At 39.7% G+C, this 23,249-nt stretch overlaps 1 protein-coding gene across 1 annotated transcript; it reads right to left on the bottom strand.

The window, feature by feature from the left end:
* Positions 1-6,583: 6,583 nt before the first annotated feature.
* On the bottom strand, positions 6,584-10,948 carry tnnc1a (troponin C type 1a (slow)). The gene is made up of 6 exons (XM_031316753.2): positions 10,694-10,948; positions 9,269-9,299; positions 8,905-9,051; positions 8,113-8,227; positions 7,488-7,624; positions 6,584-7,292 (listed from the first exon to the last, which is right to left on the bottom strand). Exons 1-6 carry the CDS (start codon positions 10,715-10,717, stop codon positions 7,261-7,263), a joined length of 486 nt encoding a protein of 161 aa, XP_031172613.1. The 5' UTR covers positions 10,718-10,948; the 3' UTR covers positions 6,584-7,260.
* Positions 10,949-23,249: the final 12,301 nt, after the last annotated feature.

Below are 23,249 nucleotides of genomic sequence, written 5' to 3'. Positions count from 1 at the left end.
TATATTCAGCTCACCCTCGCTTAATATAGGGACTCATTTTAATTTTTACATAAGGATAAGGACCAATTCACCTTGTAGTCTCAGTAGAATGAATTAGTGTTTTGTATTTCCATATAAGAATAGTTCTAATAGTTCCTTTAGTTATGAAAAGGGCCACTATTATCTTGTTACAGATAAATGTGTGGCCGTCCTGTGGTAAAAGCCACTCTCATCTGAATAGCTGCCATCTTTACCACATGAATTTTTACTGCCAGTGGTCTCACTCTGTTTGTTTACATCAGATGTTCAGGACCAAGGAGAATAATCCTAATCTCAGTATTTTGCCGAATGCTGTCTCTGACATCATGTCACTGAAGAGGAGATGACATCGTGGATGCTGTGCTGTCCTCTGAGCCATGCTGTCTTTATTTCTGAGGAGACGTCATATGTCCAGCGTTTAGACAGGGCCGTATGATAGGAATACAAGGTTGTTACCAGCAATGACAATAAACAGGAACATTTTGAATTCTTCTAAGTCAGTATCAGTTAATGGTTGCATTGAAAACGCAGAAATTCCCTTTAGCAATGGTTCCATGGAGCTATGTATAGGCCTAACTGTATTGGAATGGCATGTATTATACCAGTGATTTCATCTCCAGTTGTTGGGGATTGCCATTTGATTCTTAGGAGCCTTGAATCACATTGAAGTCATTTGCATACTTCCTACTGCCCCATATTTGTAATGGATTAGGCCTTGATTCAAAGGAAGTCAGGCTCTCATAAACATAGAAGGGAAGGACGCGTTTAGGACAAGGCTCAACTGTGTGGTTTGTCGCCATACTGTAAACTTTAACAACATTATCACAACTGATTATAACAAAATACTTCAAATTGTATGCTTTAGTGACTGTATTTGCAATGCTGTCACCAGTGATGATTCAGAAGTACTTTCATGACATCCGTCATGTCGGGCTTCCCGGCCATCTAACAGGAAGTACCTTATCTCTCCAGGAACCCACTACAGATATGCTATCTTTTCAAAACAGCCCTCACAAACCTAACTTGTGAGACATAAATCTTTTCTGAGAGACATGTATGAGGACGAAAAGTGTCAGTTTTGGCAAGGAGGATACTGGGTCATGTGTAGAGCACAGCCACATGGAATACTAATGGCAGAGTGAGGCAGCCATCTGTTAATACAAGAAGACTCCTTTCGTGGCCAATTTCACCATCCGGTGATGTACAGTACTCCCGCACTCACAAAGCACAACAACAAGGTGATATTTGTTTGCAGTTTAATCTGTGGCAAAGTGAAAGCAAGGGAACATTCCTCCTGTCTTGCTAGACCCAACACAAAGTAAAGGTCATCTGTCCATCATGTGTTCTTGCTTGGGAACTACAGAGCAGGTTTTGCTATCTGGTATGCCATTCACACAAGGCCATATGTTGCTTACTGCTGTTTTGCTGAGTGAGCCAAAGAGCATGTCTGTGCTTTTACAACATTAGTGACCCAAATAATGATGTCATAGCACAGAGGACAGGAATTTCCAAGTCTGACAACGAACAAATTAACACTTAATAGGACCACTGGAGGAAAGACATTTTTCTTATTTCTCCAGTTCCCCTCAGCCCGTAGGAGCTTTATAGCATCTTTTAGTTCATTGTTTTGGTTTTCCTGCCCTCAACTTATCGTTTTGGTTCACTCTCACGGCTTTCATAGCATCACTCTCGACTTCATCAGGCAACTGTTTTCCACGAAAACCCTAAACCCTAAGTACACTACCTGCCCAGCACCAAACGGTAGAGTTGGTGACTAGCTGGTCAAACAGTGAAGCATTTATCAGCTGAAGAGACAGATATTTTTCTCAAGAGTTGGCGGAGACCAAAAAATGAGCTAAACACTACTCCTAATGAATGCTTATATTGCTCCATATGCTAAAAAGGCAAATGTTTCCTACGTTCGCCACATCAACTTAAAAAGTAATACTGGTATGTCAATTTGTAAAATGTTCAAAAGTAGTTCCACGAGCTACAACATCAAAATGCTACTTACATGTTAATGAATGAACAATAATCATCCAATAATGATAATATAACAGTTTTGCTCATGGAGCACATTTACTACTTAAAGGGGTGGTTCAGAATTTTGGACATATGACCTCATTTCCAAGTTAGCCAGTGTGTTATTTATCAGTGAAGACCGTTTTCAACACTTTTCATCCAGTCCTTCCAGTTGCAGAGTTCGCTGGTGCTAGCGCAAGTCAATAGTATCTGCTAGCCTGCCACTAAAAACAGTCTTACCCACTCCACAGTACACCCGAGGCAAATAAATTATAACACCAGACTATCAATGTAAATGTCTGTGTTGATAGAATAATGGTAGAAATAAAACTACCGTTGCATCGCATTGCAATAGTTATACTTTGTTCCCTGTAGTTGGTAGCATAGGCTACAGCAGCGGCAGAGTATTACCTAGGCTACCGAGAAAGTCGGTTTCCATGACAATCACACAAGTTTATTTACCTGCCGCTGCAATTTGCATGTAAACTGTCCAAGCTTACATTACTTTTCTGTCAGCAATTACCTAAAGTTAGCGGTTAGCCCAGCCAGGTATAGAGTGTAGCTATACCGTTAGCTAACGTTGTCACTCTCCACAGTGCATTGAACTGTAACGTTATCTCCACTAACATTGTCAGTCTCAATCTATCAGTAGCAGCTAGGCTAACACAGAAAGGGGCTAGCTTTATTAGCTAGAGTAGCCTACCACAAGTTATTACCTGTTCATCAGTAGCTGTTGGTGCATCTGGAAAGACAGATGGAACCGCATTTGTGGAAACTGTGGTGCCCACTGGATGAAAAGTGTTGAAAATGGTCTCCACTGATAAATAACACACTGGCTAACTTGGAAATGAGGTCCTATCTCCAAAATTCTGAACCACCTTTTTAATGTGAAAACCTTTACTTGTGGTGAAGTATTTAAACATTGTAGTATTAAGTGTATATAATCTAAATACTTCTTCCACCATTTTACACACATACACGTTTCATTTTTTAAAGTGGTAAAAATAGATAAACCCTCCAGTGGTACATTATAACAAAACAATCGCTGTTATTCATTTGAATCAATGAATAGTTATTGTGGAATTTGAGAATACTGTGTCATGTAGTCTTGCTGTTCTATGGGCCATTATGGCCGGGGCAGTCCAGAAACAGTACTTTAGTGTTCTCAGCAACAGAAGTGGGATGGAGCATCATGATACAATATTCTGTCTGTTCAAGTTTGATTTGCAGTCCTTCCACTCTCTCTTTGTCTAAAGCCTTCCACTTCCTCATTGTGTATTTATGGCAACAAAAACAACCTACCATTTTCTCTCCAAAAACAGGCAATCATCTAAGTTTCTGTATTTATTCCGACTAAGATTATTTATAATAATTCCAAGGTTTCATTTTTAGAGAGGTGAAAGTTGCTCATAGATGGCAGCATGAAATCATCCTTTTACCCTTAAGAGCCAGAATGTTAATAGCACAAAACATCAAACATAAGAAGTCATTATCACATGACCTAAATTATAACTAACAACGAATCTAGAGATTTTTAAAGCATACTAATGGCATGTGTTTCATGCCATTGTGAATGGTGATGGTTAGAGATTAGGCTGTGATATTCAGCACTGGACAACTTCCAACACCATATGATGTAGGGAAGCAAGAAAAACAGGAATCCTCTAAACCCAAAAGCCTTCTGGCTTTAAACAAGGTCTGCATGCGTGGGCCGCAAAAAGATGGTATGAGTAGTTAACGCCTTCCAAACTCTGAACCGTGTCCGGGGTATTCCTGCTCTTATGGGGATTTTATGTTTATATTTCTCTGTTGGCGTAGCTTAGTAACACATTTTTAGGACAATTTTATGGTGGATCTGGACTGTTGTGTGATCTAATGGGTGAGTTATAAATCAATAAAACAGTGCAGTGTGTGTATTCCTGATTACCTTCGGGGACATATTGCAGACTAAAGACCAGTTAATTGGGGAAGGTTTGTCCGATTGGGTACAAAAGCTGTGTCCAGAATTGGGAAAAAGCAGATTTTTAGGTGAGTCTAAGGTTAGGGTAAGGGTAAGGTTTGGGTTAGGGTTAGGCAAGTAGTGGTTATGGTTCGAGTTAGGGTAAGTTTCCAGGATATGTGAATTAATGTAAATCTATGTAATTTCCCCAATAGAGTGTTGGTGTGTGTGTGTGTGTGTGTGTGTGTGTGTGTGTGTGTGTGTGTGTGTGTGTGTGTGTGTGTGTGTGTGTTATGTTTGCACTATGCAGCTCCATATCCTTCTGACTCACTCTTAGACAATGAATAACCCGTTTTACTCAACACACACACACACATACAGACACACACACACACACACACACACACACACAAACTGGTAGAATAATACTGAATTAAGTCAGTTACATAATATTGATAGCTTACTATGACCTATGCAAGTCCTCTCTGTCTCACTTTCAGAGGTCAGTGTTATAGTGGAGTGAGTGCTACATACAATAAGGAAACAGGTGGCAAATGTGTCCCTGAAATCCACATAACCAACGGTGGTTCGTAACCGCAGTGTGTGTTAATAACAGCAGGCATGAGTCATCAAGCCTGTCTTACGTAACTGCATCACTTCTCCACCCAACTCGCTGCTAGTGCGCCACACCCCAGATTCATTCACACATTGCTCTGCTGCTGCCCAGCCTTCCATTGATGGCAGGGAGAGCAATACTCATCCTGTTCCACGCTGCAGACGGCGGCTTAAAGCTTATAAAAATCCTGGGTAGCAGAGCAGTCTAATCAGTGCGATAAAAAACGAACGGTAACACTTTACTTGAAGGTACTACATAAGAGTGACATGACACTGTCATGAACACATGACACTGTCATGACACTGTCATGACACATGAACCCTAACTTTAACCCTAACTTGTCATGACAAAAACTGAATGACACTTACTAAAAGAAGCATTATGTCATAAACATTTATGACTTGTTCATAATGTTTATGACATGTTCATGACAGTGTCATGTCACTCTTATGTAGATACCTTCAAGTAAACTGTAACCAAACGAACACTAACATGACATTTTTTCACCTGATGTTATCACTTGGTCTTATTGTAATATTTTGGTCAGTGCAGCTGGACTGGAGATAACTGTAGATAGTGCAGTTGATGTAGTGTGATATATTTGTAAGACTGCTGAGATTGGTCTGGCAGAGCAGCTGTGCTTCACTGCAGATTGGGGTTTAAAATCCCATCAGTAACACAGACCATGAGGACTAGATGGAGCTAACAGGACCCTTAGGGAAACAGGGAAAGATGGAGGGAGGTGGGAAGCACTTTGGACATTCAGTCAGGCCACTGACATCACCTGCTCACACAGAACACAGTCAAGCCCATTTCACATAACAAAACTGTAGAAAGGTCTCACAATTTAAAAACGATGGGTGCTTTTTAAAAATGATATATATTCATTTTGGAAATGGATGAGTCATCACATCATTCAGTCTACAAATCAGAATGTGATACTATAATGAACCACTGTTGCATTTATGGTAATTTTCAAAGATAAGTTTCGCACATAAACAATTTATACCCTAAATCATCAATCCCTTTTCATCCTGGATCTATTTACTGTATGTGTTTTTATAGATTGGCAAGTAAGTACTTTATATGTCTTTGGAAGGAGTGTAGCTGTGCCTTGAAATCTCCTCATCATCTGGTTCCTGTAACTGAGCCAAACAAACAGATAAGATTGTGTTTTTCTGCTGACATCAAGTGGCCACAGTTGCTAACTGCACAACTCCTCTGCCACTAAAACTGTAGCCTTTTCACCTGGGAATGATCTCCTACACAACTAACAGAAACATTTAGGATGTTACAAAGATGTTTTTGTATTGTTTTGTTCAGGAATTCCTATGAATGTGGTGCTTAAATAAAAAAAAAAAACATATATTACTTCTAGAATTAAATGTCTGAAAATGAATCTTTCTACTCTAATCATCCAGATATTTCAATATACTAACACGCGTCAGAATTAAAGTGGTTTTAACAATAGAACTGTTATCACTTTGTAGTTAAATAGCATTCTTAATATGGACAAAGGCATCTGATTGTCAACTGGTGTCGGTCAAGCCAGATCCCCTAACATGGGCACTAACATGATTAGACATAAATAGCTCCTGTCTCAATAGACTGTGTAACTAGATACTTACACAGCAACCATGAGAATAGTTCACATGCCACAGACAAGAGCCACTATAGAATACAAATTACACAGATAAATCAAAATGTAGGGTTGACAGCACAGTTTCACACAAAAAGTTTTTTTGTTTTGATATTACATCAGTGATATTTCAGGCCTCCAAAGACCAGCGAGGCAAACCAGGAATGAGATTGTAAACTGTTGTTGTCTGCTTCTCAATAACAATTGCTGAAAGGCAACGACCTAAGGACAGAACATAACATGTCTGCATCCAGCCAAACACTTTGCAAGGATCTCAACTCTGTTCTTAAAGTGAGTATTATGAGAACATTGTAATAAATGTGTTGTTAAAATGAAAAATTGACAAAAATGACTGCTCTGACAAATGCATCTTGTTTATTACATGGTCGCACATTCCAAACTGACTTTTCGTGTAGAAATATGCAGGAGTTCCAGGAGCATGAGAGGGGGATAAGAAGTCCTAAGGGTATCTAAAACATACAGTAATGTACACAATGTGTACATCAGAACACGTACAGTATACAAACTGGATCCAGTACATTGCTCTAAAAGTATAAGTCTACCAGAGCCTGGTGTAAAACTATGTTGAGTCATGGATATGTTCTGCTTTGTGCACACATACATTTTCTGCCCAGCTAAACAACATCAGCCTCTCAGTAAGACGATTTGTAAACTGGCTGTGGCACTTTAATGTTAAGATTTAGTCAGAAACAAACACAAAGTTGATATTTCGAGCAGCCAAACTGGTACACTATGTGGCCTCTATAGAAAATACAAGTAATTTGGATACATTTACACAAATTCTGTATACATGGGCACCAAAAGTAGTTACAAACTGTATTTACAACGATGCAAGAGATGGTAGAAAACTACAGAAACATTCACCTACAGTATTTGACTGAATCTTGCAAAGTCGTTCCATTGTTTCTATCAGCGGCATCCAATTGAGCTTCCAGTTTTCCACAGATGACCATGGAGTCACAGAGAAATACAAAAATAACACTCTGGATCTTCTCTTGCTCAGGATTACTCCACTCCTTTCATGAACTCCAAAAACTCTGCAGAATTAAAGAAGACATAGTTAGCAACTAGCTTCTGAGCCTAAAACAAGCCTTTATCAAGTTAAGTTCTTATTTTGGCGTGTATTTTGTTGGAATGGATGATTAATGAAAGTGAGAAAATGAGAGCATTTGCTGTACGTAACCGTTTCACCCTGTCTCTTCTATCACTTTAATACATTTCAAACTCCTCACCATCGTAGTCAATTTTGCCGTCGTTGTTCTTGTCCCCGTCTTTCATCAGCTCCTCAATGTCGTCCTCAGTAATTGCCTCTCCTGTAGATTCCAGCATCATTTTCAGCTCGTCCAGGTCAATGTAACCATCTGCGTTCCTGCACAGAGGAGTAAAATATATTAATGCACATATCAAAACCTAAGTTAAGCCTCACAGATGGTGGTGGAGGAGGTGGTATGTTTGTGTATGACATGTGACTGATCATATCTTGCATTCAAGTGTTTGGGAACCATCATTGTGTTTGTTCTTTGATGCTTGACGAGGTGTCTGGCTTACATGGAGTGGGTGTTTGAAATATTCTGTGCTGTCAAAAAGGATTATGGAGCAGATTACATTCTGTACTCAGCAGAGGTACTTGGCATTTTGTCAGTACACATACGTGCACATGGGGAGCATACCTTGCCTGAAACCCACTATGAAGAATTTGATGACTAGTCTGTGGTGATTTTTAGATGATAGCACTCTCCTATTGTAGATTTTGTCAAGTCCGACATTGAGTTTAAAAAATGTGTTTTGTGAATTGCTAACTTGATTCTTATAATTCAATGGGACAACCTCGCAACAGGGTTTAAACATCAAACTCACTTGTCAAACATGCGAAACAGCTCTGCCAGTTCTTCCTCTGACTTCCCTTTGCTGTCGTCCTTCATGCACCTTACCATCATGACCAAGAACTCGTCAAAGTCCACCGTCCCACTCCCTGCACATATACAATGCACTTCATTACATCCTTACAAGCCACACTGGATATACTTTTATATTATCTAACCACCAGAACACCAATGTTCTGCTTAGAGGCCCAATCTATGAACATAGTGTACCAATAGAAATAGAAATCAAAACACAGTATTGGAACCTGCAATGAATCATAAATTGATTGAATGGTCTTTTAATACAAAGTCACAAGAGAGTACCTAAGTCTAAATTATAAATGTTTATGATTTGCTAACAAACAACTGTTCTTTCTTGTATCTTGTAATCTTTGTAATACCAAATTTATATTTATAAAAATTACAGATTGGGCCTTAAGATATCAACTTATGTGGCCTAATGTAAGTTACACTATTTGACAACATGACATATACATTGAAGCGCTATCATACAGATCCATGATGCTATTTTTTATGTTTCATTATTACATCAAATGGAACATTCAAGATGACTTGTGCATCATTTGATATGCATTTCCCTTTAATTCAGCCTGACATATCTTGTTGTATGTAAGACCCCTGACTATCATTTGACATTAAGTCCAGAGGGGATTGAATTGCATTTGTCTGCACCACATGATTGTGCAATGATGAACCTGCCAGCTGGGCCATGGAGAGGAAGAGGTCAACGACAATCAACCAGTGGCACAACAGCGTTTTGATTTACCGTCTTCATCCACCTCATCAATCATCTCCTGCAGCTCCTCTGGTGTGGGGTTCTGGCCTAACATCCGCATCACCTTCCCCAGCTCCTTGGTGCTGATGCAGCCATCCTCTGCATCTTGTACGAAGATGTCAAAGGCGGCCTTGAACTCTGCAAAACCACACAGTGAAACAACTCTATATCAACAACAAATGTGATGGACCTGGACATGGTGAGCCACACTTTTGCAACAACCTTGCAACATGATGTGTAGATTATAATAATTAATTCACGTTTGGAAAAAAAGCTTTTTCTTTTTCTTTTTTGATGCATGCTTAAAGAAACTTATTACATATGTACAGTCTGAAAGACTATGTAATTCACGCACCATTTTTCTGTTCTTCTGTCAGCTGCTCAACCTGCAAGAAGTAAAAAGTTATAATAATAAATGCTTTGGTTACTTGATTGTACTGTATGTACCTTTTAGGGAAATTAATGTACATTTGTATGTTACTCTTACATCATTATGCATTTCGTACCAATTCTTAAAAAAGCCATAAGAAGTGCTTCACTAATGGGAATTGAGTTTCTCAAGATACCAACTCTGGACTACATTATCTCTATCTGTATTGATAACTTTTCAGTCAACAAAGGCAATACTTTGGTCCCACACACTGGGGCATCCTTGACAAAACACAGAACCTATACATCATATGTGAGAGCCTGTAAGAGGAGGAGTTAAAAATAAACAGACAGGATCAGGAACCACAGATAAAGGACACAATACACAGTGCTTTAAATTAGCATAGCTGTGGATCTGGCCCAACAATGGAAAAGTAATCCTGGAAAAGCTACCACGAATGAGAGAGGGGGACAGCTGCTTATGTAAGAGTTAATGTCTGCCATCCACTATAAATTGAACACACACACATGAAGACGCACTCATACACACACACACACACACACACACACACACACACACACACACACACACACCTCTTGTGATGACATGTGAAAAACTCCATCTAAACAAACACATGTAATGTACATTCCTGTGTGTTTTTACTGTCTCAGCTGCACTGTTCATTTGGGATGTGAGTGGACGGGACAGCCGGCTGACCATACGGGCGGAGATGAAAAGACAGCCACACAGCTTTCAGGCTCACAGATAATGCTGGAATTCAGCCGTGGGGAGGGGGGGTATCTAAACCTGAAGCTCTTCTCTGGCACCAGAGAACTACGGACGCAAAAGCGTCTGAGCAACTGGCCCAAATTAGCCATGTGAAGTGGGACTGTTCCATTTCAAGTCATGAATGAAGCGGCACAATGCGGACCAGGGACCCGTCCTGTCAGTGACCTCCTGAGTGGATCCTATCAGCTCTGAAGTAGGAGAACATCTAGAGACCTATATGGTGTCAAGGCTCTGTTGACATAAGCTGGTGATTGAGGCGATGTGCTGTGCAAGCCGCATCAACAGGGATTTGACAACCATTCAAGTAATGTCAGATGTCAGATGATCAAACTGACGGGGGACTTTTTCATACAACAAAAGTGCCAGAATATTCCATACAACAGCCAGAATGTTCCATACAACGGCCACTTAAAGTACATTCTTACATTATAAATCACTGATCATATGTCACAAACTAATAATAAATGTTAGGGATTAGGGTTTGTGATCCAAAACAACATCACTCTCATACCTGATTTAGTTCACACACAGATTTTTGGTTAGCATCCAACAAACTAAAGTCACTTCATCAGAGGAAGCCAACTGCGCACTTTCAGCTGTATGAGTTGTGAGAGGACGTACCGCTGCCTTGTAGATGTCGTTCATGTTGGAGGCTCGTCTGCTGCCTGTCCTGGTGGCGTCCTGGCACAGAGGAAGGAGGTACTGTCCAGCTCAGAGCAGGACACTGGCCCCATCCTGGGAGGGTTTTATAGCTGGAGCCTGTCTCTGTCTGGTCCTTCCCCGGGCGGACCAGCCTCCCCTCTGTTTGTGCCTACCCGTGTGTCCATCAATGTGTGTTTGTGTATGTGTGTCATTTGGCCAATCTGTCACAATCACCAGGCTCAGATAAAAATGCGGCAGCTCTTAGGGGGCATACTTGGGAATGGAATGAAGAGGGGGGCATGGTGAAGCCTAATCTCCAGGGAGGGGGCTATAGAGACACTCAACATTCCTCTAGACCTGGACCAGAGACACGGAGGGCTCAGGAGGTTGTGTGTGTGTGTGTGTGTGTGTGTGTGTGTGTGTGTGTGTGTGTGTGTGTGTGTGTGTGTGTGTGTGTGTGTGTGTGTGTGTGTGTGTGTGTGTTTGTAGGGCGGGGGTGGTAGAGGAGGTAAGAGGCCAGGATGGGATTGACGCAGGCTACAGCCAGCAGACCATGAAGGGAGGATAGAAATGGAGGGCAGATCTGTGGAGTCAGAGCAGAGGAAGGTGCATGTGAGGGCATGGTTCAGAAAGTCAAAGAGCTCATCATACAGGTAGGTATGTGCAATATAGACTTTTATTATGACAGACATTGTGACTTGTAGCAGGAAAAGCACAGGGGTAAGTAATAACATTAATGATGGTTCCATTCCATTTAATGCTCCTGGTAAGCCATACTGGTGCTCAACACCAGGGCCCTGGCTGGACCTGGGACACCTAAATAGAATGCAGCCATTTTTAATGTTAATAGACCTATAGACCTATTTATCTACTGAAGAAGTAGTCCCAGTTGACAGTATGATCTGTGGATTATCCAGAGTAACTGCAACACTGTTTGTGCAAAAATGTAAAGTTTCAGTGATGTGAGAACCAGAAACTAAATTCCATTTTATTCCTCGATTGTATTGGGGAGAAGACAGAAATGTCAGGGCAAACAGGGCAAATAAAACCAAAGATACCACTAGAGTCAAGTTAAAAAAATATGATTATTTGTCATTTGGGTGAACAAAGTCTTTACATGAAAAAATATCATTGTCTCCATATATTTAACTGCACAAATATACTTGCATTTATTTACATTACATGCAAAATTTAGCCTATGAATAATACTTTACATGATTCATGAGGATTTTAATTTAGCTTTCATGTGCAGCACAGATATAGTCAGCAGAGGGTGCTGTTCACTATATATCGATTAAATGAATTTGTTGCGCAAGCCTGCCTCCGGATATCCAATTTATCAACAGTGGGGTAGGTGAGAAATCTGGGTCAAACAAACCAAATACTTGCAGACACTTTTAAATTGAATTGTACACAGTGCAAGACTTTGCAGCATTTTCTTTCATGTTCTTTTGAAACAAGGCAATTTCAATCACTTGACCCACACACACACACACACACACACACACACACACACACACACACACACACACACACACAGAACATGCTGTGGCATTCTAAGTGACGAGTGATCATGCTGGTTCATAATGAGATGCTAATGGGGACTGGCACAGCTTACAAGCATCATACAGCCACTCAGAGAGGCAGAGAGAGAGCTCACACTAAACAACATACATGTCCTACTCTTACACAGATACAGACACAGATCTCCTGACAAAGACCTCACATCAGTGCACATCAGTCACATGCAAAGTTTGAGCCTCCATGGAAACAGACAGGCGGTGAGGTAGGGAGGGGATGTGAAGAGGGGGGCATGAGGCAAAATGAAATTTTGGGCTGGTTTTCGATGTGTGTTTTTTAGTCAAAATGTCTTAATCAAAACACACACTACGTACATTGCTATTGGAATTCAGAGCAGAAATGAATCGTCATCAATGGCATCGGCTCTTTCAGCTGAAACCCAAAGCATACTGATGAGTCTACATGGTCAGCCAGACAGTTTCATTTGGAGAGCTGAGTGCAGTCTGGTAGGTGCCAAGAGTGACGAGCAGCTCTGCAGGGGGCACTAGATTCTAACGTAAAGCTTCCATGAGCGTGCACACATACACACATGCACACCCCCACACACACACATGCTGTAGTACCAAAGACTGGCACACACACCAAATAAAGCATATGGAGTGCTGTTTCATTGGAGCTCTCCACCAATTTCCTCTTACAGAGGAAGGCTGACGAAAGAGCCAGCCATCTCCTCCACACAGCGCAATCAGACAGCGCATCTCAAATCCACAATTCACCGCACACCGCTTTTTGAGGGGTTGCCATAGAAACTCTGCTGGGTAGAAGCGGGCAGAAAATGAGAGGAGATGAGCGGGGCTATTTCCCCCTCCACCTCCCTCTCTGCCTCCCTGCCACCACATTTTGTCCTCAGAGTGACTGTATAATTTTCTATTCTTTGCCTTGTATACGCATACATGCTCACATCAAAATTTCATACACATATGGGGGTCACAATTAGGGTTAACAATGGTTATTTTGTGCTCCAGAACCATTCATGCAAATTAACTAAATCCACAAGTCCAAATGATTACATTTCATGTCTCAGGCTGAATACTGGAATGCACTGCATTCAATTCTGTTATACTTGCATCGAACCAGGTTATGTGAAATGTTTTGAAGTTTCACAAGCATGCACATTGTGCTTGTGAGTCCTACTAAACATCATAATAGTTATCTGACTGGCTTGTTATTTGAAAAGCTGAATTTCCATCATCACCCAAAATCTTTCCAAGTGCGCAATATGTCAAAATGTCGGAGGCGTAACATCTCATGTTGACAGTAGCTACTGAATCAGCTGGAGTACATTTGTGAAGATGTACTACTATACACAGCATACATCATGTCAATTTAAATACTTGTGTGATATAATGATTAGGTTGACGTGCAGCTGAGCTTGAAGCATAGGCCCTATGCTCTCTCCTCCTCCTCCCCTCTGTCCTCACCTCCTTGATTGCTGAGGGGAGGAGGGGAGCTGAGCATGTCAGCCTCTTTCTTTCTTTCTTTCTTTCTTTCTTTCCCATCTCTCTCTCGCTCTCTCTCTCTCTCTCTCTGCCTCCTTTCATTGATGACCAACCTGTCAGCAGCTCCTGTTGTGGTAGGCTGTGAATGCTCTGCATTTGACTGAATGATACAAAGTATTTTTCACCATGAAATAATCTCTGCCTGTCCATTGAGTGCTTTATCAGAGAAGCCCAATCTCTGATCAGTGACAATGTCTAACCCAAATTGAGGGATGTAGCTTTAAAGATGAGGGAGAGGGTAGTCTTTACTTTGCTTCACTGCGTTCAGTGGTTTCTTTCTGAAACTCTTTGCGCTGAGGCACTTGGCGCTACGCAGTGTTCCTTACATCAGAGCTCTAATGAGCCAGTGGCCACATTAGCTCCAGCGCTGATAGAGCCACGCTGCCAGGGGGCAGCGTTTTCCAGTCCACTGGACCACCAAGTCGCCTCTACCACCCTTTCTACCCAAATCCCTCCCCCCCCTCCCCACCCGCCCCTCCAACCTCTATAATAGTGTAGAGACACCCAGAAAAGATTTCCTCTAAGATATATGGCGAAGGAAGTTCCTTTCAAGCAAGAGAAAAAATGTATTTCTTCTAAAAGGAGCAGTCAAGATTTTGTCTTGAGATTCATCATCAAACACGCTTTGCAGTGGCAATGTTGAAATAAATAAATAAATAGTCATTTTGTCGAGTAAAACAAGAAAAATGCCTGTAAAAAAAAATGTTCTTCTATTTTGGCTCAGTAATGAATACTGTGCTAATTATTATTCTAGGCATGTCTGTTTTTTTTTCTTCATATTTTTTCATATTAAATAGTTTGGATCGATGACGGTTCATTTTCCGGATAGTTTCAAAAAAATATTTAACATTGTTTTATCACCTTGATACTTTTTCTAATTCTATGACAACTGCCTATAAACATGATTTTGAACTGATGTTTCAGAAGTCTTTAAGAAGCTTTGTAAACATGCAAATACAATGGATTTCCACAAGCTCTATATATCTGTGATTGGTGTTGATTACTTTTTACGCAGCACTATCCTACCAAATGCCAAATAAGTACTTTTGGATTTCTTTTATTGCAGTTTTGTAACATTTGTTTTTAATATTATCTTTGAAAATCTAATTGGTTTTAATTAACCCCAAATATAAGTAACATCACTATGTAGGATAGTGTAATGTACATTTCTTTCTCTCTGTGAATGACTTTTTGGCAAATAAAATAGACATACAGGTCTGTGAGACCTGAGAGAGGAAGCAATGTCAACAAAACACAGGGGCTATGAAGCAAAAATAATTGATACAATAACTTAAATCTTCAAGCCCCTTATAAATGCCTGGCTTGCTAAGAATTCTCTCTGCATGCACACACATCCATTTTGGATTTGTCAGTATCTCTGCCTTCTCCTCCTCCCTTCAAATAGCAGCTATCTGAAATGGAATCTGCAGGCCCTCAGGCTTTCTGACAATGTTTCAGACATTCCTAAGTAAAATGAACAGCACTATGACTTCAGCATTACTATATTTTATAGGTTTGCTCTATTGAGAGTGCATGGAGAGAAAGCGCGTCACAATCCCAACTGGTATCATACAACTTTTAGTTTGCCGGCTGCCTTTCTGAGCTGATTAATGAAAAAGGTTGGCTATTATAACAGTAACAAGATACAATACATTCAATTGCAACATTGATATTGTAAATTGCCCTTTACCATTAAATACATTAAATACAAAACAATATTTGTTCAAATATATGAAAGTCATCATTGAATGGTACATCCACGTCCCCTATTAGAAAATGTATGGCAGTAGACCCCAGTTGCTTTGCCAAAAACATACTGTAGAAATATGTGAAAGTACATTGATGTTCCTAAATGTAAAAAATGCAGGTAATGCATTATAAAGTGTAATGCATGTTTACAAAGTTTATCCTGGGTTTTTAGGCCACACCAAACCATTGCTACTCTTAATTTGGTCCTCTGACTTTCCCTCTAGCACCACCATGAGGTTGACATTTTAGTTTTTTTAGTTAAATGTCTGGACAACCATTGGATGGATTGAAATTTAGTACAGATATCCTAACCCGATATCCATGTTTTCAGAGGATGAATCCTATTGACTTTAAGGACCCCCTGACTCTTCCTCTAGCACCACTAGCAGGATAGTGTTTTTTATTGAGAGTTTGTTAGCATGCTGTCTCTCGCATTTAGCTCTAAGCATTGCTGTACCTAAGTACAGCCTCACAGAGCAGCTAGCATGACTGTACTCTTGTTCTCATAAGCAGTGGATAAGGCTACTGTATTTCTGTCCTAGTATTTGTCATTGGCCAGTGCTGATCTGTGCTCTGTGTGGTGTGTCCAAGAGAAAATGTTTTGAAATGGCTCTGTAACTAGGATACTGTCTGAGCCCTAAACAGTCAGAATTAAAGCTACACCAGGCGAGATTCATAGTCACAATACTCCAATGTAATGCAAAAAGAGATGCAAAAGAGGAAAGTGTCCCATCCCAATCAAATTAGATTATTAATTCTAATTTGGTTTTGTTTATTTGGTCAGAAAAGGACATTTTTGCTAGGGAAAAAGGAAATCAAAATAAGGCTACCCTGTTTATTGGTCACTTTAATATTGCCATTTGGGGCAACCAAGATGCAAAACTGCCAACTAGTTCAGCCTGGTGCAGCATGTCAGACTGTGAGATCTGCTACAAAAGAAGATCAAAATTTCTGTCTATACAAAGATGTGATGTAATGAAGAGTAGTGGACTCCAGCAAAACCTTGATACGTTTCTAATTTTATTATAGCATGCATTGCTTGTTTATCTCACAAGTCAAACAGCTAGAGGAAAAAAAGCCACTGTGATGAGTCTTTGGATGATTCCAACTTTGCCCTCTATGAGATGTGGGTCCAGAAGAACAGTTTTATTTGTTATACAATTCATGGAACTGTCTGGGGATAAATGCCCTCCAGAGGCTCATTCATAACATAAATTGGCCTGAAATTCATTGGTCCTGCAGACAGTCTGTGTCTCCCTTTATATGTCTCACTCTCACTCTCTCTCTCCTGCTTTCATGTGCAAACACACTCACACAAACTGTCACAAACACTAACATACACACACGTCCCCTAATGCACTCTTTTTCTCCCGTGTTATTCGAGGATGCAGTATACGCTTGGGCTAAAAGAGGGGAAAAAACACCTTTGCATCTGTCTGTGTAGCTGAAGTCCAGCCTTGGGCCTACTAGGCTTCAGTGAAGTGTGCTGTGATTTGACAAGGCCAGTGACAGGAGGCACTGTAAATATCCGGCTGTCATGTGACTCACTTATTGGCCTCAAGGAACTAACGAAAGGTCAATGTTTTCTGATGCCATTGCCAACAACTAAATTAAGTGACTTCATCTCTTGCTCATGCATTTGTCCCATTTTAAGAGATGGATACATTGGAGGTGGTGCATCACACACTGCTCACGCACTGCAATGATCATTCACGTTTCTACCGGAACACACAACAAGCATACACATATATATTAGACTCGTTATACAAGCTCATCTGCCATCTCTAGAAGTGGATATATGTAAACAAACAAACACACACCATCATACATGTGGCACGCAATCACAACCTCCGGGTTTGTCATTATGCATGTCATGTCTGACAGTGACAGCAGTGCATTAACACGCCTCCACAGCTTCTCTCATTAAGTAAATTGCAATCCATATTCTTTATCCCAAAGCAGTGCAAAAGGTTAAATAGCATAATTTCGCTCTGTCACTACAAGAAAGAAAATATACTTGAAATCAAAAGGACAGTTTTTGGTGCAACTGAAGCTTTTGAATGCATCTCTGTCCTGTGCTTTGGGGTATTGCATTTATCCTGCATACTTAAATGTTTCCACCTCTTAGTGCTAATACATTTGTACTACACCAAAACATTTCTGCCCTAACGGAGAGTGTAATGCACAAGGAGACGAAAAAAGAACTAACAATCCTGTTAATCAAAATAAGTTGCTCTTTACATGTAAGAAGCAGAGAACTTGAAGGAAGCTTAAAAATAGATCTGTTGGAAGGAAAAGCAAAACTGGGAAAGGAAGCTATAAGTAAGTATAAGTAAGTTTTTAAGCAAAGAGAAAATAGATGCTGAGAAATGTCCAAAATCCTGAAACTCTGTAATGCCTCCAGTGGAAAAACCCTTAATGGAATATTTGCTCATGTGCTAAAACACTCATCACACTGATTAATTGGGCAACTTTAAATCAATTTTCCAGTACACCACTGGTCTATCATGCCCATGGTAAATCTGATGCTCTCTAAATAAAATGTGGTTTACTTTGTACAGTTTTGCCATCGGGAGGCATGGAAGATATGAAGATCATGAAGGAAATAAGTGAGATAGAACTAGCAGCCAGAGCACACAAGCAAGACTGGTAAGTCTCCCATAGTGGAGGCTGAGGGTGATAAATCTAACAAGTTTGGAATTTGTATTCAAAGCTTAGAACACGTTATTATGTGAAATATATAAATAAGCAGCCAGCGTCTCTGGTGAGAAACAGGCAGTACACCAGTGTGGGCCAGAGGTCCAATAGTGCACCTTATAACCAGTGTCAACAATTCATGATGCAGGTAATCTATATATATATATATATATATATATATATATATATATATTCATATAGTTTATTTCTCTTGATAAAAGCAATGGGTTTATTATTATCATAGATACAGGGTTGGGATTGAAAACTGTGATAATCGATAGGTCGTTTTGAGTCACTTACCTAGTAAAAATCCCACAACAATGGGAGAAGCTACAAGACAAGAATGTCCTGCTTTTTTCTGTTTCATATCAGTGGCAATTTATTCCCTGACACTTTGGGCTGCAGTACCTTGTAATAACATGTAACAGAAATAGTTTTTGACATTGTATAGACAAGTTGATTGACTGATTGATTAAAAAACAAATAAATAAATACATAATTTAATTTGCAGTTATCAACTTAGCTATCTATAATTGCAACCATGTAAGTGCAGAGGAACAATAACTGTGCCATCAAGCTTTGGGACAAAAACTCACCCAGGCAGGCAGTTCCTGTCTCAGGCCATGCTTTTGACATTTTTGACAGCAACAGGCAAAGAAAAGTGGGTATGATTACTGTAGGTCGCTTGGTTTATTTTCTAAGGCTTAAACTATCTCAAGATGGATGTAGCACAGGCTTCATTTTCACTTGCCTATGTTTAGGTTACTTTCTGTAAGCTCCAGCTGATTCCATCTTATCCCAGGCTACTAATGTTAGCACTGACCAGGCTGATGGTGCTAGTGATTATAACAATTTTTCCCCTGCAATTAGCAATTACTGAAGCTCTTCTCCAAGATGTTGAGGGGGTTGAAGAAGTGGTTAGGGATGGATTAAAGCTGACGTCAATGCCAAATGCAAATTTGCTTCTCCAAGCTTTATGTTAAAGCTCGGAATTGGGAGCTTAACTGGGGAATTTTGTCCACATGCTCTAACCCATTCTTGTCAGTGCTGGAAGGATTGCGTGGTCTCACTGATGGGTTGGACGACCAGCTCCCTCAGCTTTGAAGCTGATAAACCTTTTAAACCATGACAAATATTCTCCTGCAATTTTGCCAGAGGAAAGGCAAATAAATGAAATAGGTAGCAGGCGCAGGAATATAAAATCTTGCTCCATCCACCTCAAACCCCCCACCATACAGCTAAGTTTTGCTTTTAAAGGCTGAAGTGCTTACTCTTGCACAGCTTTGATCTTATTGTCTCTACTGCAGCAGTCTTCCAGATTTTAAAGCACATTAACCTAATGGTCCTGCATCAATATGGCAGCTACTAATAGCCAATAACGTCCCAGCATGGAGACATGTGGCGTGTTGTGGAACGGTGACCAGGCAGCATTTAACTGCACAACCTCCATGTCAGTGGCGGACATGACTACACGGCACAAGTTAGGCAGCAAGGGTGAGAAATCCAGTCAGTTTCCATAGTGATGTGGTTGAATGGAGAGGATTAGCAGGGGCAGTGTGGTGAGAAAGGATTGCAGGCTTCTGTCAAAGCTTGCATTTAAAGAGCTCCATGTCCTGGCTCCCTCCTATTTGGTGATGCTGATGATCGACACCTCGTCTTCCTTCACTCCCCACACTTCCCTTTTATGTGCACAGAAACGGCTGTCTCCTTTTGCTGTGGTGGTTTCTCAGCTGTACAATATTCGATGAGCCGGTTGTTGACCATATGTGCAAACCCTGCTGCCAAATTAAAACAAAAACCTTCAGAATTAACTTTTTGGTTATAAATTATAACTCACGCCAGATATTCTGAATTTTATACCATCAAAGTGTTAACGTATTGCATTATACACAACTTTTCTGTAGTTCAACTTTCCACCACCACAACATGCAGACTGTTTTCTCAGTACACACTTACAACCTCTAGATTATATACTGTATGGATTAGTTTGCCTTTAAATCTGCAGAATGTGAAGTTAAACAGGAAATTACTGCCAGTTCATAGTCATTTAAAAAATTTAATCCTTACCACTATGGCTAAGCACTATGTGTGTGAAATCTCAGTCTCACTTCAAATAACACCCAATAATAATATAATAAATGAATTTCCCCTCAAATGATCCGCAATCTGATTATTGTGGGTTTGTCATTAATTTGTAATCAAATTGCTTTAATCCTTTTATGGTTATTTCCCATTTATTAACTGTAACTCTGGTTGCAATGGGGACTAGGCAGTTCTACCAGACAAAGAATTATGGGAGCTGAATTGCAAATCTTAATTACAGAAAGATCAATATAACAAAAAGACAATTAAATTCTGGAGAATAACTAGTTATTATCCGATACTGTACTTTTGATACGGTGAAATTTGCTAAAGCATTTTATTGACATTGAGGTGGAGATTTAAAGATTATTCTGTTTATCTCATATATCAATGTAAACTCAAATAGGCAGCTGCATACAATTCAAACTGAAGATGAAATAGCTTTTCATACACCTTTTTTAACGAGTCATTTTTCATATATGAGAGAAGCTAGCCATTATTGCTTTAGAAATACCAAACACAGTAACCCTTCAAATCTAAGAACAAGTTTAAAATCCACGTCATGACTGAGGGCAGTTTGCTTTTAACATGATTTCTTGTTTTTTTAAAAGTAATTTATTCTAGGAGAAAGAAGAGAACGTAAGAAAGTAACATCAGACAAAAAGGATTGCAGTAGCAGTGCTGAAGTTCAATGCCAATTGCAGGAATTCAAAGGTTTCCAACATATGATTAAAGTGATGTGCAATGTATCAAACAGTAAAAAAAATTGTCATCCACTTTTCTACACTATTGGACAGAATGTGTATTGTTACTTTTTTACCCTAGAGCCGAATCTATACTGTCCATCTCTGTGAGTGTGTGAGGGTCCGCGTGACGTAAATGTCATCATCAGAGGGTGTACGTGAGTGGTAGCGTAGTGATCTACTGTGCATGCGTGGAACGCGTCCTCCAAGCAGTATAGTAAAGCATAGTATAAGCAGAGCTACTATGCGCCTGCAGCTCTCTGTGTACGTGTCCGCTCTGGAGTATAATCAAGCCTTAAGTGATTTGGGGAGGGAAGGCATCAGTATGTCCTCATGTGAAAATATTCAGTATGCACATTGATACAGAATCTAAAAATGAAATGAAATAAAACACTAGAACAATATATGTGTACTGCATGGACTTGACTGTTAGGGGGTAAATTGGGAAATATGGAGGAATCCTAATAAATTTAACATCATAGATTTGTATCCAATTAAGCCTTTAACTGAGAGTAAGGATTAAGGTTAGGCAACAAGATATACCACCACTTATTTATTTTCATAAGAGTGATCTTCTTGTTGTACGGTTTTTATTTAAATGGATCCAGCTCAGTGTAATTAATATATCTCTCTAACAAATTATGTGGTCCAATTCCTATTGATTTCATGCTATGTGCACAATTAATTTGATCAAATAGTTATTATGAACATGTTACAAGCATTATTATGTAGGTGAACTTACCTGTAATTAATGAAAAATCTAGTGCCCTTTCCATATATCTATGATTTTATATATTGTGTGTGGTACTGTATATATTTTAAATATATATGTATATATTTCTTTTCATTTAAAGGTAATTTTTACATTGTTGTGGTCAGGAAAGACAAAATAAAACATCAGTATCAGCCCAGTATCTAGTGTCATATTTCAACTTTATATCTGTATTCAATGTAAAAAGAGGTGCTACATGTGTTTGTTGCGTTTGGTTTGCACACATACAAACATGAATCTAGACTATTAGTGTGTAACAATGCTGTGTTTCAACACACATTTTTAGGATACACAGGATAGCATTACAGAAAGCAATATATTAAATTGTTTTCCCATTTTGGGAATCAATCATTATCTCTGAAAATGAGTTTGTCAGTGATGGAACCAGTATGTCCAATTTTCCACATAACCTTTTTATATTGATAATACTGCTGTTGAAGCTGTTATTGCTGGAATAACCAGATGTATTGTTCTAGGGTAATTCATTTCAAAGGCCCTTTAATCTTTGACATGTATGATGGCGTATATTTCTGTGCATAGCCTAGAAGTGTTTTTTAACCCTCAGAAGCCTAATCTGAACCATTAATGGACTTTTTGTAGAAGTTAATTAACCATTTTCAATGATAGCAGCACAGCAATCCCAGTAGAGAGCCATATAAAGGAGGGAGAGACAGAGACCGATTATGCTGTTGCCTAGCAACACATGTACAAAATTTGAAGCGATTTAGTGCCCTCACACTGGTTATCATGGAGGTCATATATTTACTAAATCCACACCGTGTGCCGACTGCCACACAGGGCTGCCAACAGATCAACACCAGTACCTGTCCCCGTCCTGCTTGGTGCACGTTGACCTGTCGATGCCAAACATGTTTAAACCTTCAACTAGGCTGAATGTTTCTTAAATCATGGCTGTCTAATTCCATGGATTTGTTGTTTGAATGAGTGGCAAATGCAACATCAGAATCCCAACAGAGGAAAAAGCTAGTCTTTTTCAGCTGTGGGATTTAACTTCTTTGCATAGTTGATCCCTTCAGTAAGGTAAAATCAGAAAGAAAAACACCAAGGGGAGAAACAGAGCATGCTCCACAAATTTGGTGGATGATTCACTCACTATTCCTGAAATATCATTGGCCAACCCACCTCACTGATTCCTGCATCCCACAATACTTCACTACACATGCAAATAATATCTGGTTGTTATAAAAAAAACTGTCCTCTCAGCTTGTTTTACTTGTTTTTAAATTGTGTGTGTGTGAGAGAGAAAGAGAAAAGGAGGCATACAAAGAGACAGAGACAGAGAGACGTAAGGAGAGAGAAAGAGAGAGGCGAGACAGAGCTGCTGAGGCACTCACTTCACAGCAATTTAGGTCATGCTAAACAAATGCTATACTAAAGAAGCACAGACAAAT

This window comes from Sander lucioperca, chromosome 12 (genome assembly GCF_008315115.2).
Source record: "Sander lucioperca isolate FBNREF2018 chromosome 12, SLUC_FBN_1.2, whole genome shotgun sequence".
NCBI lineage: Eukaryota > Metazoa > Chordata > Actinopteri > Perciformes > Percidae > Sander > Sander lucioperca.
Note: the sequence above shows the minus strand (reverse complement) of the source record. Positions and strands in the feature narration are given on the sequence as shown.